This window comes from Magallana gigas, chromosome 4, assembly GCF_963853765.1.
Source record: "Magallana gigas chromosome 4, xbMagGiga1.1, whole genome shotgun sequence".
Classification (NCBI taxonomy): domain Eukaryota; kingdom Metazoa; phylum Mollusca; class Bivalvia; order Ostreida; family Ostreidae; genus Magallana; species Magallana gigas.
The window spans coordinates 18,248,453-18,260,960 of NC_088856.1; the positions used below are offsets into that span (position 1 = coordinate 18,248,453).

Consider the following 12,508-nt stretch of genomic DNA (forward strand, 5'->3'; position numbering starts at 1 on the left):
ACCTAATTAAAAATAGACATCTTGATTGTTTTTTTAAACAGTTTATTTGGCAATTAGTCAAACAAATGCAATGTTGTAAGTCTTACATTTAGCATAGCAAACAGGTTCATAATGAAGATTGAAATGTAATATTTGTATCTGATATCACAAATCCAATACCTTTACTATTCAGCAAAGAAAAGTAAACATGTATATGAAAATGATTCTGTCCAAATTCAAATATCCTGAACTGAATCAACTGCAAATTTGGTGTTATGGAACTTGTAGTATGAAGAAGAGGATACTCTTGCTTCAATGGGATCATATTTCTGAAAACAGTGTTTTATGTCAAGTACACTTTAACCATTGCTGAATCTTCATTTTCAATCATTTTAACACCTTAGTCTCTTTCATACAGCTGTTGTTATTTTTTCTTGGTTGTTGCATCTTGTGCCGCTTTCTTAGCTTTAACCATTTCCACAAGTTCCTAAAAAAATAAAAAAGTGGCTGATTATAAAAGGCTTTTTATCACCTTTTGTTTTTAATCTTTTTATCACTGGTAAGTATAATGTTCTAAACTACTAATGTGTTTTTAGGTTCCTACAAAATTTTCAGAGGGTGGTTTGAAACTAGTTGTGCTGAAAAAGATACTAAGGTCCAAATAAGGCTCATTTTGCGAAAAACATTCCATGTTCACTAACAGGGTTGGGGTCAATTACTTTAAAATGTAATTAAATACTTAAAAATACATTGATAATTTTGTCAATTTCTTGCAATTACAATAGCATTTATTTTTTCAAACGTAATTAATTAGTCTCAATTACTTTAAGAAATATATCAAATACATTTCATTTACTTTATTTTATTTCTTAAAATCTTGATAACAAATACACTTATAAACAGCAATGAGATACACAGTCATTTTTCTCATGTTAAAATCCATTTTAATCCTCATTTAAAATAATTAGAAACTTTTTCCTGTACATCAAATTCGCCTAGTTTTCATTTTACATAACTTGGCTTTTCTGCTATGTATTTTTTTTGTGGGGGGGGGGGGGGGGGGGGGGGATTTTAAAACAATATTCTAACCACATAATATTCAAACCCATAAAATGTACATAATATCTAATTTATAGACAAACTTTCTAAAATTGCCCCCCTCCCCCCCCCAAAAAAAAAACCCAGGTACCAACAATAATTATTCCTACTTCATAATTCCTGTCAACTATAAATGATTCTACGGAATCGTGAAAAATTAATCACTAGTCAAATTCAAGAAGTATGAGCAGGAAAGGGTAACTATAGGATATATCGACTGAGCTTACCTTGTAGCGTTTCATGCAGTCCTTTTTGCTGCGAGTGCTGATGCACTCACTAATCCTGTCCCAGCGGTCAGCTGTGCTAGCAGGGTATGACTTGAGGGCCTGCTCCAGAAGTTTTTGTTCCTCGGGGGACCACGGGGCGGGGTTTGTTCCCTGTTCTCTCACCTGTTGCTCACCTACACCTGGAATGGACAATTTTATCACCTGATAAAACCTTCATAACTACATGCACAAAAACATTCATAAATCTACAAAATGACTCTTTCCTTCTATATAGGTTTTGCAAATTATGGCTTGTAAAAGTGATATTGGTTATATCTAAAATGACATCAAGAGAATTTTGATACAGAAATTGCAAAAACTCATTCAACCAATAAACAAAAAGTACTTTTATGTCAGATAAAACAAATAGTCAGATTGCAAATTGCAAAGAAGATCAATATCAACTGCTAGTGATTTGAGACTTATTAAATTCAATGCCAACCATTTCTATGCATCCACACTCTAAGTAAAACATTCAATTCATTACCTAGCAATGAAATAAACATTGAAATTATTGGAATATATTGCACTACACAAAGCCTAACTTAGCAGTGAAAGACACTGCATAATGCAGAGCAATAACTAGTGTCAGTACAAAGAATTTAGCATTGAAATGTACATTGTTCAATATAATGTGTTTCTTAGTAGTGGAAAGCATTGTACCCTCCAAACCACACACTTACTCTCGAACCTCTCACTGACCACTCCCTCCTTGGGATTGGCTTGGACATTTGCAGACTTCACATTTTTCTCAAAGTTCTCAAAAGCCTTCTTATCAGCATTTTGTTTCAGGAACACATCTAAAATGAACACCAATGAAAATGTGTACAAGTTTTCACTTTTACATTCAATAAAATGTTGCAGCAATGCAAAATGAATTAGCTTTTCATTAAAGTACACCACAACAGATGCTTTGTGTATGTATAGTGTTAATCACAATTACCTGCTTTTATTTCACTGAATAAATACTTTTAGTCTAGCCATCGAAATCTGACATAAATATATTGAACAATTTGACAGTTTCAGCTATTTTCTGTTACCATTTTTCTGCAGCTCCTTGGCTTTGTGGAGGACATCTTTTGCGTTTTTGTTACTGGTAGGAACATGCTGGTGAATAAAATTGGCTATCACTTCCCACCTGGAAAAGCAAAACATTCAAGTTTTTAAAATACATTGTATATCAAAGATGCCAAAAATATTATCTGCATATAATATTATGAAATGATAATTTTGGTTGGAGCATGGTCAAATCTATGATAAAGCCCTTTGGGCTTTATTTGGATTTGACCACGCCCTGACTGAAATTATCACCTCATAATACATGTACTAAAAGAATGATTCCTTATTCCTTAAATAAAATAAATAGACTACCTGCATTGGTTGAAATGCAACTAAGAATGTTAAAAATAGCAAGTTTAATACCCCAGGCCTAGACAGAAAATATATTCAAGAGAAAGGAGGGAAATAGTTGCTGTCTTAATGAGCAATAAACTTAGATTCATAATATTAAAGTTTTTATCTCCACATGATACAACATGCTTTAAATATGTTTAAACTTCCATCTCAGTGTGAGTGCTCCCAGGCGATAATTATCTGACCTCTCTTTTGTCCCTGCAGGGAAGAGGTTGACAGCTTTTATCATACACTGAATCTCTGCCTCACTCCAGCTCTTCTTGGATCCCTGGGAGTTATCTCCCCCTGATTGCTTCTGTAAGGCCTCCAGGTGTCTCTGTTTCTCTTCCTCAATCTGTTTATTCAGTTCCTGGACCTGAAATAATCAATAATACAGTAAAACATGGTTATAGCAAACACGCATTTAATGAATTAATGCTTACAGTAACCTCATTTTCATTTCCCAGGACCTAATTTCATGTTGTAAACTTGATAAAGAAAATAGTAACTAAAGTAGAAAAATTCACGTGCAAGAACTAGTTCATATCAGAGGAAGTCAACAGAGTGAACAGATATAATATGCACCACTCAAAACTTTGTTTGCAGAGGTACAATTAAACAATATGTGACCCCTACATCCCTTGTCAATTTGCATCAAATTGGCAAAAACTTCCAAAGTAAAACACAGCACGACAAATCCTGTAGAAAACTGTTTTGTTTCTGTATGGTAATAATACCTACTGCTTCAGAAAATGCTTCTTTAGCCCTGCTTCCCTCATCTGCTGCCATGGCCTCATTTAGTGTTTGCAGTCTGGTAAGTGTCAAGAAACAAGCAATTAAAATAAGCTTACAACAGGATCATGCAGATCATGAAACATTGATAAAAGTGTTATTGAAAAGCAACGCAAAAATAAAATAAATGCACGTTGCCATGACGTAACATTAACCATTGAGAATGCAGGTTTTGTTCAATTAATCCAAACTCAATAGGATCAGGGCTCACGCTGCCCATCGCATTTGTCGCTTTTTGCGATTTTTCAGAAATAAATGCGACAGTTTTTAGTCAAATGCGACACCCAGATTTCATTGAAAATCACCTAGCCTTTTGTTTTGGTTGCATAATCTCTTCCAAGCGACAGTCTGTAGCTGGACTTTACGCTTGACTGATTTAAGACAATGACACAGGTAAACGGTGGAAGCCATCTGTAAGCGGGGTATACCATGTATACACAACTGTCTTTAAAAAATGATAGGTGATTTTCACACCTTATTACAGATAAGTGGATTTGTAATTAACCACCAACATATATCTATAATGCTTTCATCAACTGAGCTTACAATGTGATCGTCATTCCACAAAGCATGTGGATACGGACATTAAAAAAAACTGCACGAAACAAAATAAATATTTTGAAAAAGTGTAACTAGTTTAAGATATGATATATGGTTGATCAAAATTGCTCATTTAAATTGTTATGTAACTTTTTTTGACAAGGTGTTTAGACTTAAAATTCTGACATCGTAAGGGTAGTCTATAAATAGAATTATGTAGCAAACTTGGAATTTTTACATGTAAATTTAGCTAGAATGTCACAGTTCAATTACTAATTATTTGAAACAAAAGAAATATAATCTGGAATGATAATTTTGACTGTAAATCACAATCTTAACCTTTAGCCATCTTCAGTCAGAATTTCCTCTGTTCCCGATATTAACACAAACTATAACTACTTAGAGATGATGTTCAAACGCCAATCAACAAGACAAGAAGATGCAATAGCAATCATGATTTTGGATTGAATAATAATACAATATAGCAATTTTGACATCTTCTCTTGCTCTATTTTTTAAAATAAATTTAATCATGGGAAAACAAATTGAAAGATGAAATCTGTATATTAATATTAATTTTCTAAAAAGATCTAAAAAGTTCTACACTGGTCACAAGATGTCAATATTCACAACCATATAGATCCATAATTAATTACATTTCTATAAATATTTGTAATAATTTAATTTAAAAAATGGTAGTTTTGGGTATGCATAGTGTATGTACATGTATAGGATTTAAAACTAGTATTCTAGTATATTGGTGATAAACACTGTCATAATGATAGAAAAAAATGATTTCTTTATTTCTTATATTACGCGAAAGGTTGCGACACAAAATTTTGAGCCAGTGTGAGCCCTGTAGGATATATATTTATGATTGTTCAATTTACTCTAGCTACAACAACATTTTCTTTATTGCAATTCTTGATCAATTTTTTTTTATTCCTCTAGAATGAACATGTTAATAAACCTACAGCAAAATTGAATTAAAACACAAGTGTCTTAAATTTTTCAATAACACTTTGCACAGTTAGAAAAGTTTTAATGTAAAACAAAATTTCACTTTAGAATTAAAATAAAGTATTACTGAAGCAGGGAAAGCTGGTCTGCTAGTCTATCAACATCTGCCATGTTGGTAACCTTTTCATCCTCTGCATCAGTAAAATAGTTCTTGTCCTGAAAATAATTGATGTGTCCGTGAATTACTCAGTATGCTTACAGTAATCAAAATTGTCACTACTCTGTACATCAAATATCAAAAAGTTTTTGTCCTGTAAAATGTATTAAGAGATCAATCAACATATCAAATTTCAAATTTCTTTTACATGCACAATCTATGCACTTTATACTGATTGAGTAGAGATTATGATTATAAACATTATATGCACAAAACCCTGTTTTTCCCAATGTGTCTAGTATTACCGTAAATAATATTACTCAACCCCTTACCTTAGCAACAGTTCTGAGAGTTTTGCGTTCCTTCTTTAGTAACCTCTTCTGAGCTTCTTTTTCTTTCTTGGCAATGGCAGCCTATTGAAAATGAATAACAAATTAAAATCATCAAGTCAACATAATAACAACAGCTTTTAGTCTACATTTTTTACACTGTTTATACACAAAAACACAATGTCTATTCCCCTAGTTCAATAAGAAGACTTTATAATTAAACCTTGGTTACAGACCTGAGCTTTAGCTTCCTCCTCCTCTTTCTCCTTCTTCTTTCTCTCCTCGTCTAAAGCTTCTTGTTTTATCTGAAAGAGGAATAGAAAGAAAGAATGAGTAAATCTAATCTGATGTATAGACGTAACCTTGTCAGAAGCTTGACATTTACATTTAAACCAGGTATTCTCAACACAAATTTCACATAGCAGAAGTAATACAGTGAAACACGCTTTTAACGAAGTGCCAGGGATGGGCGATTCACCTTCATTATAGGCGTAATCGTTATATCCATCACATTTGCAACATGAAAATAAAGTTACGGGGAATAAAAATCACTTCGCTGTAAGCGTCAATTCATTATAAGTGTGTTCCCTATAACCGTGTTTTACTGTATATTCCATCTAGTAACTTAAAACACTCTTACAACAAAACCCAATCACCAAAATCATTACACAACAATCCATCTCTCAATAATCTTCCTTTGCCCCCCATACTCAAACCATCTGTTTCCTGCCTTTGACCTCTCTATTATGCCCTGACCTTATGACCTCCTCTCTTGGCCTTGACCTTATGACCCCCCAACACCTCCTCCGTGGTGCCCTTTGTAAGACTCACCCTCTCCTCCTCCAGAGCTTTCTGTCGGGCTGCTTCTTTTTTGGCACGTTTCTGGGCTTCCTTCTTCTCTTTCTCCTCTTCTCTATAACGAATCACTCGAGGATCACAGGCATACGCATTGTCTGTCAACAAAATTAGGAATAAATAATCGTTATGACACTTAATAATGAATCTAGAATTATTCCTAGTTCTGTTCCAATTTTTTATTTTAAATGTGCATATAAAATGTGCAAACAACTGGGATGCATTAAAGATCACAACTTTAGAAGATCCTTTTGAAAGCACTTAACGAATTAAAAAATATGGTTAAGCTAAGCTAGCATATTGTTCAATATCATAGCGGCTATATAGAGCTTGGTAGCTGCTATGATCTTGCCCTGTATTTACAGTCATGCGATTTTACAAATGTAATGAAATGCTGAGCACTGACCGACTAGTTGTCTGATACGAGCTGTTTCTTCCTTTTTTAACCTTTGTCGAGCTGCTTTATTTTGTTTTTCTATCCATCTCCTTTCTTCACGACTTAATACAAGGAAATATTAAAGATGACAATATGATTCATGTCTAGAAAATTCAAGATCAAATGGGGAATTACATACTATCATAAAATACACAAGAATTAAGATGCTGAAGTTCTTACTTCTCTCCTTTTTCTTTTTCCTCCTCATCCAAATAGGAATACTCCCTCCACGAATCAAAATCATACCTGTTTAACACAAGATTAGTCATTAATTTATTGCAAACTGTTTTTGGATCTAAAACAACTCTGAGAAGTTTCCCATATCAATTTGTCAGAAGCTGTCTTATGTAAATACAACTTCCCAGCCAGACAAATGCATTATTCAGATTTCTATTCTACTATTCAGATTCCATGTACATGTATTTAGATCAAGGGTTCATTGTAAATGTACAGTGCCCCAGAGAGTGACACTTACCAGAAAGTGTAGAATCTGTTGACATCTTCTATAGATGTGGAGTCTGTGCCTAAACTAGGGGCGGTTCTTCTGTTGGACCACCTACATAACAAACATAGGCATAAAAACAATGCTATTATATATGAAGTATGTATGAATATTTACATCAAATATATAAAAAATATCATTATGTCCATGTATCATGCATGAGTAAACTTTATGGCACTAAAACTTTAGTCAATATCTTTCACCAACAGTTTTTTTTAATTATCAAAATCTTTACAAAATATAACTTTAATAAATATAGACTGAGAACTCCCACTCATTGATCATAATAATCAGGATACACAACTGTGGGAATGGTTTTTTTTTTAAAGTAACTTGGCATAAATTACTTCTTAGAAGATAAAAAAGAAACACTCCTGGAAACATTCTCACTGCTGAACTCAAGTGTAGAAAAATAATTTTTGAGAAGAAAATAAATCACCTTGAATTTCTCTCAAATACAGGCCCAAACACTTTGAAGAAATTTTTCTTTGATTCCTCGTCAGCTGGTGGGACGTCATTATCAAACTGGGGGTCCACACTGTCGTACGATCGCCGCTTCAGTTTGTTACCCAGAATTTCATATGCTAAGAAGAAAAAAAAATCAATAATAGCTTGATGGCTAAGGTGTAGCTTTTTATCATACCTAGGGTCAGTAATGGCCTTACCTTACATAAATGGTACACAATTTATTTCTCAACTTTATATGCACATTATAGGCATATCATAACATCATTTTAAATGCCCAATACTGATGAAAAAATTTATATGCATGGTAACATATAGAACAACTGACTATAGTTATTTCATTCCCTTAAAATACCATTCCATCAATATGAATAATAGCGGACACATCTGGAGGATCTGATTTACCCATGCTTTGCTAAAGCATGTAAATAAATCAGTGTTAATGGGTCCCTGGCTCCATCAATACCTCTGGTTATACAGGTGAAATAGTCATCCTCTCCATCTCCCACCTTCAGACCCCTGGCTTTCCTTTTGTCAGGGTGATGTTTCAGTACCATACTTTTATCTGAAAGAAATGTTTTATCCAGATATAGATTGTATAATTTAAATAGAAGATAAGCAAACATACAAGGTGAATGATTGTCTCTCGCTTTAACTTTAACACCAGTATTGCTGACAAGCAAATGTACATTTACCAGTTTGCATACTTTTGGATGAAAATTTTTTTTTCTTTATTCTATTTAACTTTTAACTATACAATTTTCATTTGTTACTTTTGATCGAAATCTAACCACACTGTCAAAGTCTAACGTACATGATCTGCATGTGTTGTGTAAATAAAAAAAGGACTACAGTGTTCAAGGAACCATGTTGCAATGTACTTAAGTTTCAATCAATTCACATTATTCAGCTTTTCATTCATAATGTTGTATGGATTTGTAAACAATTTTATTTCACAATAATCTAAATTTTCAAGGGTCAGATCTAGAGTAGCTAGTTCACACTAAGTTAAATACTTACAAGCCTTTTTGATTTGATTTTCTGTGGCTTTATATCTCAGTTTGCTTATTCCAAGGACCGCATAGTGGTCTTGTTGCTGAAAGGAGATGATACATTAGGCATGAACATTGAAATTAACCATACTGGCCAATTATATAGGATTTTTCATCAGAAGGAAATAAAATGACCGCATACGAAAGGTGACTGCTTAATAGCAGAGTTGGAAATTCACCAAAAATAGCAGCCAGCCACAGGGCTGGCTACTTTAAAAAGTTACCAGCCCTGCCCAAAATCTGCCAGTCCTGATAAAAATGTTCATTATTATGAATGAACTATACATAAAGCTTAATATTTACATCTGTAACACAGGCCCCTCGAAATCTTTAACTTTTACAAGTATTTGAAACCATATCTAAACATAACCCAAAGAATGCTTATTATTAAGTTTAACATGCTTAAAATATTAAACTATTCATCTACCGGTACATATATTTATAATTATAAACCCTCTTTTAGAAGCCAGCTAACAATGTCATAATCATGAACTTTCTAAACAATTTGAAAGATTGACAATAATATGATATCAAATATTGAAAGGGGTTAAATTAAAACAACTGTAAATAATTGTGATAAAAATTTATTTATTCGGTCAGATGCACTCCTTTTAACTGCTAATTGTGTTTTGGTCTCACAACACTATTTTTCTGTAGGTTCAAAATATGGTCAAAGCAAAATAATTCCAGATTTCTCGTTTGTTTTGAGGGGTTTTCCGCCAGGGACAGGGCTGTATTTTCAATGAGATAAAAACGGTTAAAACGCATAATTTTTTCCGCTTTTGTAAAAATACGAGGTAACTTGATTTTCTTATGCCAATTACTTGCACAGGGGATGAAAATGCTTGTACTTGATTTTCAACCACATGAGTAACTTTGATGTCTCCGAGTAAACTCTTATGTCTCTGTGTTTATTTGCTACTAAATCGTTTATGAATTATTGTTTTAAAAGTTGTAAAGGGAGATTTCACCAGAAGATTGTTTAAAATCAACTACCCACATCAAAATACGCGTGACTTTGGTCAGAATATATCGTAAAAAATAATAGTGGTGTACAACCTATCCACCCTCGACATTGTTTACATTATTATAGAGCTTCCCATGTGTTTCATAACTTATCAGCCATACATTCTACTTTCCATCCCGGAACTGTACATCGGCGTCTTTTGTTTTGGTTGTATACTTTTTTTCCTTTAGCGTCAATCAAGGAACGCTTTTGGGGAATCCACAAACTCAAAAAAAAACTTGCGCATCATCTAGCATGTTGCTTCTATTGCAATAGTGCCGAACAAAATTGTATTGTAAACACTGGTTGGCTATAACAATCATTCAGACCAATGAGCGAATAGATTACAACTTGTAGAGCTTACCTAATTCTCAACGAAACCTAACAACGGACATTGTCTGTACTTTTTGTTAAAGAGGTAAATAACTGAAAAATAAAATTGTTGGTTTTAAACTAGGAACTGGCTATTAAAATTAGCCCGACCGCCGGGCTGTCTTTTGAAGTTTTGCCCCCGCCCACCTAAGAAACAGACCGTCTCGGGCGGGCTCTTATTTCCAACCCTGTTAATAGGGGTGGCCGCGTCGGCAGTTTTGACTGTATATGAAAAATTTATCTTTACACATTTTTGAGTTATGAGTAAAACCTTTAAAAGTTAAGCTAAATTTAAATCTGTAGAGCCTATTCAAAATCAATCCAGTACCTTGCATTAAAATGTGTTTTGGCAGTCCTGCATCCCATCACCTAATGATTAATTTGATCAATCTAATTAAAATTAGACTTGTAATTCCGCTCCTCTCTCCTCCTTGTAATTCCGATACGCTATACAACGCGACATATCGAAAACCGGGGAGCGGATGGAAGTTCTAATTTTAATTAGATTGTATTTTGATTAAAATAATTTAAAGATCAAAAACATTTTTTCTTGAGATGGACTTGACCTTAAAAGAGTGTGATGGTCAGACTGATTCAATTGCCGATGCCAGATTGCTCAGATTGACTAGCGATTCAGAGGGCTCGGGTTCGAATTCAAAGCCGTGGAAGTGGGTCTTGCGTGTGCTCGCCAAAATTCCGTACACCTGTACCACAAATTTGAGAGCACTCATGAGCACTAGCTGGATTTGCTGAGCATACCTCTAATCTGGTCTGTCATTTCTTCTCCCATCCCATTACAAGAGAATATCTTGGTACATGACCAGCTCATAATTTACCTTCCATTCTTTGGGATCTAGGCCTTGTAAGAGAATTAAGTTGTCTTCCTCTTCTATTTCTTCATTGTCACTTTCCTCACTGCTGCTACTCTGCAGGGAATGATGGGAAAGGGAATGCTTGTGGCGTCTTCGTAATCGCAGCGCTTCGAACCAACGGCCAGCAGATTCAAAACTAACTTTCACTGGTCCTGTGATAGAAAAAATGATAATATTTGAGCAGTTAGATTTGATAAAGTTTATCTTTAAATGAGATAACAACATGTTTTCGTCATAAATCAATAGTTTTATAAATGCAGTATCAAAACAAATCATCAATGTGAACAAATTAAAGTAAAACTTTACATCGACAACTGTGATCGAGGAATTTCGAACTCATTCAACACACCTGAGAGGGGCGCTGTAACAGATGTCACGGCATCGTCTGTGGCAGGTAAAAGAAACATGGTTCTCCTAGAAATCCCAGGAACGAGTGGCTCTCCGATATACTACATTCACTTATACAGAGACAAAAGCGGCATATATCGATACAACATGTGAGAAACTTTGCTACGGCACCGGAAATGAAAGTGCAGATAAGGGTAAAACGAGTTCTAAATATATAATATATTGATGGACGAAAAAAGTTGATTTTTGTTAAAGATATACATATTGAACATATAAATTCGATATGTTTAAGGAAGAATTGTTATTTCTCAATGATCCTAGTGGCGGCACCCTGTCATTTATAGCATAAATTGTGTAACTTAGGCCAGAGACATAAAAAACATGTTATTTGTTTGAAGATAATCAAATTTACAATAAAAACTACTTCTGCAAAGTCAAAATTAATGCATCTTCAGCGGCAAACGCCAACAATAACGCAAATGAATACACAGAATTTTGCAAAGCATATGTCTTAAGACTCCACGCAATCATGAATCTGCATTTTTAAGTACCCATTTTTTTTTAATTGTTTAAAATTCGTTTGAATCAAAAATATGGACAAACTATACCGCATCGACTTTCATGTTATCTGCGCTAAAAGAATAATCAACAATAAAATTATCAAAATGATAGGCACGTAGTAGCATCGGGGGGGGGGGGTGGGGGGGGGGGGGCAGAAGGGCCTGCCCCCCTCCCCCCCCCCCCACTTTTTTGCGCCCCAAAGATTTTCCTTAAATTAACATACAAAAAATTGAATGAACATGGAGTTGCCCCCCCCCCCAACACTTTTATGGGACCATGTAAAAAAAAATGAATTGAAAATAAGGAAATGAACAGTGAAATTGAAGTTAAAGGAATACCCCCCCCCCCCCTCCCCCCGATTAGGAAAGTAAGGGGTTTTGATTTTGGAAAGTAAGGGTTTTTTCTTTTTCTTTTGTTTCGGCTTGTCAATATTTTTTTAATGAATCTGCCCCCCCCCCCCCACTTTAAAAAACGATGCTACGTGCCTGAATGAGAAGAAAAGCTTTAATTTAACTCCTTTTCAGTT

The 12,508-nt window shown here is 34.3% G+C and overlaps 1 protein-coding gene across 1 annotated transcript; it reads right to left on the reverse strand.

Annotated features, from left to right (window-relative positions):
* Positions 1-25: 25 nt before the first annotated feature.
* On the reverse strand, positions 26-11,611 carry LOC105335446 (dnaJ homolog subfamily C member 2). Its single transcript, XM_034448641.2, has 18 exons — positions 11,423-11,611; positions 11,038-11,225; positions 8,792-8,867; positions 8,238-8,336; positions 7,746-7,890; positions 7,280-7,360; positions 6,985-7,050; positions 6,775-6,866; positions 6,345-6,466; positions 5,750-5,818; positions 5,517-5,597; positions 5,155-5,243; positions 3,477-3,546; positions 2,942-3,111; positions 2,384-2,481; positions 2,027-2,143; positions 1,305-1,483; positions 26-466 (listed from the first exon to the last, which is right to left on the reverse strand). The coding sequence occupies exons 1-18, from the start codon at positions 11,478-11,480 to the stop codon at positions 404-406; spliced, it is 1,863 nt and encodes a 620-aa protein (XP_034304532.2). The 5' UTR covers positions 11,481-11,611; the 3' UTR covers positions 26-403.
* Positions 11,612-12,508: the final 897 nt, after the last annotated feature.

What these genes read in the sequence shown, in the direction of transcription:
- LOC105335446 (XM_034448641.2), bottom strand. Translation starts at nt 11,480, where the DNA reads ATGTTTCTTTTACCTGCCACAGACGATGCCGTGACATCTGTTACAGCG. An exon ending in AACAGATTCTACACTTTCTG is followed by an intron (nt 7,051 to 7,279) that starts GTAAGTGTCACT and finishes TGTGTTAAACAG; the next exon opens with GTATGATTTTGATTCGTGGA. An exon ending in CAAGGAGCTGCAGAAAAATG is followed by an intron (nt 2,144 to 2,383) that starts GTAACAGAAAAT and finishes TGTTCATTTTAG; the next exon opens with ATGTGTTCCTGAAACAAAAT.